General features: G+C 40.2%; 1 protein-coding gene across 1 annotated transcript in view; it reads left to right on the top strand.

Annotated features, from left to right (window-relative positions):
• Nucleotides 1-3,529: 3,529 nt before the first annotated feature.
• LOC107102648 (phosphatidylinositol 3,4,5-trisphosphate 5-phosphatase 2B-like) overlaps nucleotides 3,530-6,000 on the top strand; it is a 35,353-nt gene continuing 32,882 nt past the window's right edge. The window contains exon 1 of the mRNA XM_015402034.1: nucleotides 3,530-5,042. Coding sequence (XP_015257520.1) covers nucleotides 4,906-5,042 — 137 coding nt within the window. The 5' untranslated portion in view covers nucleotides 3,530-4,905. The remainder of the gene's footprint in view (nucleotides 5,043-6,000) is intronic.

Raw genomic sequence — 6,000 nt, 5'->3', positions numbered from 1 at the left:
GTAAGCTTTTTGCAACCTCATAATGTGCATTATATCATTCAGTTCTCTTGTTATTTTGAAGGACACCACAAAGTTACAGAGAAACCTCTACACAGGTGTGAATGGGTAGCAGAGAAAGAGTTATCAATCCTTTGCCATACCTGTTTGTACTCATTGACACCTTAAATTCCATCAAACCTTGTTAGGCGTTCAACCAATATTTTTTAAGGATGGGATTATCTGGGAACAGGTCACAGTATCAACAGAGACTTTCCTCTCTCCTGACATCTCATCAAGCTCTGCTGGGGAAAGCCTGTGGTGTTTCCAGGCCAGAAGAGAGACACGGTCCCTCAATTGTGTCCTGGGTTATTCCCTGGCCCTCCTTTTTGGAGGAGAGACTGTTCTACTCCAAGCTTCTCCCAGAATGGTATAGTGGTCTCCTGGTGTCCCACATGACTGCCTGTCATGTGGAAGACTGGGGTTTGTTTCCCTGATGTCTAATAGTGTTCTATTTTCCTGATCCAGAGCTGTTTCTGTATCTGGACTTTTGAGCCTGCCTGTTCCTGTCTGATCTGTTTGCCTGGCCTGTCTTAGATTATCCTGCCTTCCTTCGTCTGCTCTGATCTGATCTCCCATCAATTCTGCAGCCTTCTAGGTTTCCACCTCTGGAACTCTCTGGCAGCTTCCACTGTGTCTTGTCAGCCAACTGGCTGGAATCATCCTTGTTCTCTGGACACGGACTGAAATGTCAAACCAGGTTCGTGACTCACTCATTTATAATCATCCTCCGTCAGATTATGGTGGTCACTAACCCGTGTTTCTTTCCTCTAGACATTCCTGCCTAAGGTTGTCACGATACTAAACTTTTCAACTCGATACCAATACTAAGGAAAATATTCGATACTCGATACCATTTTCGATACCACAAGAATAAAAACAAAGACTCCAAAATTCTACAGAAATATTTTCATTAATAAATAAAATACAATAAATAAATACAATAAACCATAAAAACAATATTTTGAGGTTGTATGCTGTGCATAATATTAAGCAAGCTTGATAAAAAACGTATGAAATTAAAATAAAGTGTTCCTTCCTTGGCTATGCTTTGCGCACATAACAATGACACTAGTCAAACCGGTTAAGAAACAAAAATAATTCTCAACAGCTGCACCTGTTACAGAAAAAGTCTGAAACTGAAAAGTGCGTAGAATTATTCAATCACACAGTGTTCAGAAGTGCATTTTCCTCTATTCTGCACTTTAAATGAATGACTGCTTAGGTGCCACTGGTGGTAGCACTGTCTCGATACTTTTAAAAATGAGTATTGTATCCGGATACAACATTTTGGTATCAATACTTTTTTGAGTATCGATACTTTTGACAACCCTACTCCTGCCTACGCACTACCTGCTGCTTCTGCAGACCAGCTTGTTAAAATAAATGCTTTTAAGTTATTCCACTGTCTGTCTTGCCTGAATTCTGGGTCCTCAGTTACGAGTCATTGCACAAGCAGCATCCAGCACTTAATGTTACTTGACCAGTTCATGACAACGTCTTCACATCACGGATTTTGCCTCTTGCCTAGCCCTTGTCGGATTTCACTGCTTTCAGGACAATGATCCTGTTTCTGCACCTTGACTTCTGCCTCCTGCCAATCCCCCTGATTGTTTTTTTATCTTAGTCTGGCTTCACAGACCTCAATCCTGCCTCTGTGCTACAAGTCACCCTGCTGTCCTTAACCCCACATCTGTTAAAGAAGCAGTCCGCTCTGCTAAAGCTGCTGCCCCCCGTCCAAGGGAGAACTCTGAAAAGTTTAGTGGCTTTTGTTGGTTTCACACATTTCATTATTAAACACCTTTAAGCCACTAATCTACATCTTCATATATAGTTATCCCTTGTCCTCCGCGGACATGCTCCTGAAGTCCTGAGTTCAGAATAAAGTGTTTAAATTCTACTGCTGTGTCATAGGCTGAACACTTGGGTCATCTGTCTAGATTGTTACAGTGCCAGGTCGTTGGTTTCCTCCTCCTGGGATCCGTCCTGGCCAAGCCCTGAGGAGTGAGACCACCACTTCCAAGGACACTTTTTAAAGTAATGGTAAATTTCTTCTACAATATACTTGGTTATTTTACAAAATATTCAACCCATATGAAGCTGTGTATTATAATACAATGCAGAAAAAATGATTAATTCAAAAAGATTTTAAAACATATTGTTAAAGGGGCTATTCTTTTCAGTAAGTTCTTTCACTGAAAACTTGTTATTTATTCTAGGCCAGCCATTTGTGTACATCCTTAATTAGTAATTAGAGTTGCCCTTTCTGTAATTTAATTCAAGCATACATCCAGTTGTTCTTGTAAAGGTTTTTTTTTAAGAGTACAGAAGTTAGGTCTTTGGACCAGTCTTCGAAAAAGAAGCTGATTAGTCAGTCACTTCCTTTGGTTGGGATTAAATTGATCTCAGATAATAAAGTAAAATATCTCAGTGTTATTTTTGATCAGGACCTGTTTAAAATCTCACTCAAAATTATCTAAAATATTAATCAAGAAATGTTAGAAGCAAGGCAATACTGCAAAGCTCCCAATACCAACCTGACCGATTGTGCATGAAGTCAGAGAGATGCCAGAGGGTCCTAAGGTGACTTTGGAAAATTTACATAAATCCAAAGCTTTGTTTTAAATGTCTTTTGTGAGGAGAACTCTTATTTGTCCATTTATGTCTAAATCTGACCTCTATGGAAGATTTACCCCATGAAATCCGTTGTTTTATGGCAGATAAAAGAACTCCTTCCCCCCCCCCAAGTTTTGCAAATGAAACCCAGGAGACACTGAAAACATGACAAAGTTAATGTTCTGGTCAGAGGTGACCAGGACCATGTTTTTTTGGCCTTCAAGCAAATCCATGTCCATGTCACAGCATCACACACCAGGAATTCTTAAATTCAGCATGGACAGGAAAGCAAATCAGAGCTTACACCATCGTATTTAAGTTTTTTGGAGAAGGGATGTATCTAAAATTTGCAGTACAGTCCTTTCTTTACATTATGCTTATTGTTTTCTTACTGTAAATATGATAAGAAAATAGGTAAGGATCATAATGTTATGTAATGGGATAATTCTCTATGTTTAAAAAAATACATTTGCAAGGCACTGCATGTTAAATATAAAGAAAAACTCTCGTCCCTATTTATAATTGAGTTAAGGAGCTAACTCTCCCCACATTAAATAAAGTAATAAGTGCAAAGTTTTAGCTGAGGTCGATGCCTTCTTTTGACATTTGCAGTGCAAAGCACAAATAAATAGCAGTGATCCCAAAATGAGAGCTAAGAAGATGCATCGAATTGTTATGGATTTGTTTCTGTTTGTTTTATGGGGTCTGTGGTTGGTGGTCGGCAAAAATTCTGCTGAGTAGTGTGAGGCTGAGCAGTGAAGCAGCTTCCCACATGGTTTTCTGCTCCTGCTAATGGAGTGGGAGGGACGTAGGAGGGGTGAAAAATAGGCAATGTACAAGGAGGACAAAAATAAGAAAGAAAGGGATGATCATAACCATATGGAGAGGGTGTTTGCTCAGAGGGAAAGACTGAGCAAGAGCTTGAAAGAAGAGAGGGTGACAAAGGAAAAAAAATGAATCTTAAGGTTTTTATCAACAGAAGACGTGCAGTCAAAGGATAAAAATATTCTAAAGCGACGGGAAGCTGAGGATTAAGAATGTAAGAGGACTTTTCTGGACAAAGAAGTATTTTCCTTTTGAAACAATAGTAGTCAGGAAGGGGTACATGAAGAAGAAAACAGAGAGGAGGGCGAAGAAGGAAGTAGTTTTTACGCAATGGAGGTGTAGCTGAGCCCCTCACAAGAATGCTCCTGGCTTCCCCTGCCATCTGGAATGTCAAGTCACTTCCTCTGTCTGTCCTACCCTATAACAGGATTTTCCTCTGTGTCTGTGCTCCCTCCCCTGCTCTGACAGCAGTCTGAAGAAGACCACACCAGTTTGCATTGGACTCTTCTGACTGCAACTCAAAAACATTAGGTTTGAAAGTAAGACTCCTGCAGGAGCCCACATCCTTTTATGCTCACTCTTAATGGAATAAGGATTTGGAAAAAAAAGCAAAGACGGCTGCAGTCATCAGCTGAACTTATAGGGAGGGTGTTCCTTTTCCCTTATATGGCAGCAGAGCAGGGAAGTTATTTGAATTAGTCTGGTTTCTGTTGCATGTCTGTCTGGTTTTAATGCTGACTGATTTCCATCTGCTATGCCTGTGCATATGTGAGTGTGTGTGTGGTAAGCATGTGTTCACTTCAGATTGTTTGTTTTCCTATTTTTGGTTCATCTTTTCCTGTTGTTTGAATATAGAGGTTTTGTTTTGGGATAAGAAGGAGGGTTTGTGTTTGTGGTTTAGCCTGAGGAAGAGTCGTCGCCTTAGGACTGGCTGCTTCATTCAGACTCTGCTGTTTTTTTCTCTACCACTTTCTCCTCTCGCGCTTGCTCAGCTGTGATGGTCTGTGTTTGTTGGATCAACACGCACACTTTCACAGGGTGGAGACGCTAACAACCTAAATCAGAAACTGGGGCTTTATTGAGAAAGATATGACCAGAATGGAGGATTTTGCTGAGAAGTAGAGGGCGTGTTGGAGTGGACTAACCTGGTGGCATTTCTTTTCACATCTGCTTGCTTTAAAGCAATGTGATGGGTTACCCTGGCGCAACGAGGAAGGACCCAGGAAGTGCCACAATCATGGGAAGGCTTTAAATACTCAAGCAGACCACAGTGGTTTTCTGATGCCACTGACTTGCAAGAGAGACCTCCGGAGCTATGAAATGACTGCAAGCCTAAGACTTTAAACCTGTGCTGGACATGGACCCTCTGCAGAGTTAATAACCTCATGTGGATTATTCTCGTGAGCGTTGTCCTCCTCATTGACTGCCATGGCTTCGGCATCATGGTACCATTGTGACATCAGCCGTGTGAGAGCGGAGGACTTGCTGGCACGGGCAGGAAGGGATGGCAGCTACCTGGTGAGAGACAGTGAGTCAGTGCCAGGAGCATATGCATTGTGCCTGCTGTAAGTAGAAACACACACTTATTTATTTATAGCATCTAAAATACAGTCTAATCTAAGCTGTTATGATATGTAAATATTTGTTTATATAACGGTATTCTTGACTATGGAAAGCCACATCTAATCGTCTAGTCTAATAAAACAAATAACTTTAACTGATATCATTTTTGTAAAGTCCTTGTGGAATAACCAACCCCTGCTTCAACATTTACCACCTGGTTGAAAAAAAGCCATCAAGTTGGACTGTTAGAACCATCTACATCAGCCAAACCCAAACATATGACTCCTTGTTTCCCTAATTTAACCCCCCTTTCCTTCTCTCAGGCCCCTAAAAAGGGGCCGGGGCTCCAGCAACCGCACTACGCTGTCTGCTCATCAGGCTCAAGCCAGATGCATTCCTGAAAGCTGAGCCTGGCTGCTCCCAATGCAGCCTCTTTCCTTTCATTCTTTTCTTTGTATATCATCCTATTTTTAATGTCTTCTACAACTGCTGTCATAGTTCGACATAATAACAGACAGCAGTCTAATACAGTCTTATACCAGGTCAGTATTCTGCGAAATTATTTAGTACCCTCTTTAAGAACATAGACAGTTATTGAAGCATAAAAAAATCAACTTTTTCTAAGAATTCTTTTTAGATTAATGTTTCAGAACAAATACAATACAAATTAAAGTTATCCTGAGCAAATAAAAGTTCTCAAATTATGATTTTTACTCATTGTAAGAAAAGCTTTATATACCAATCTGCCCCATAGTTTACTACATTATGAACTAACTGCCATTAACCTTTAGACTTGGAAAGTCTACTTTAAATTCACAATACAAACCAATGGCAGTCGTAATGTTACCTACATAAATTCTATCAAACAGCATTAAGTGGGGGAAGAGATCTCAAAAGGCAATAGATCATAATTTGATCTATCCAAAACAAAACTATTATTATTTAACTAGTCTTGATATG

Source organism: Cyprinodon variegatus, unplaced genomic scaffold (genome assembly GCF_000732505.1).
Source record: "Cyprinodon variegatus isolate N-32 unplaced genomic scaffold, C_variegatus-1.0 Scaffold1288, whole genome shotgun sequence".
Taxonomy (NCBI): Eukaryota; Metazoa; Chordata; class Actinopteri; order Cyprinodontiformes; family Cyprinodontidae; genus Cyprinodon; species Cyprinodon variegatus.
This window is presented reverse-complemented; position numbering and strand designations above follow the sequence as displayed.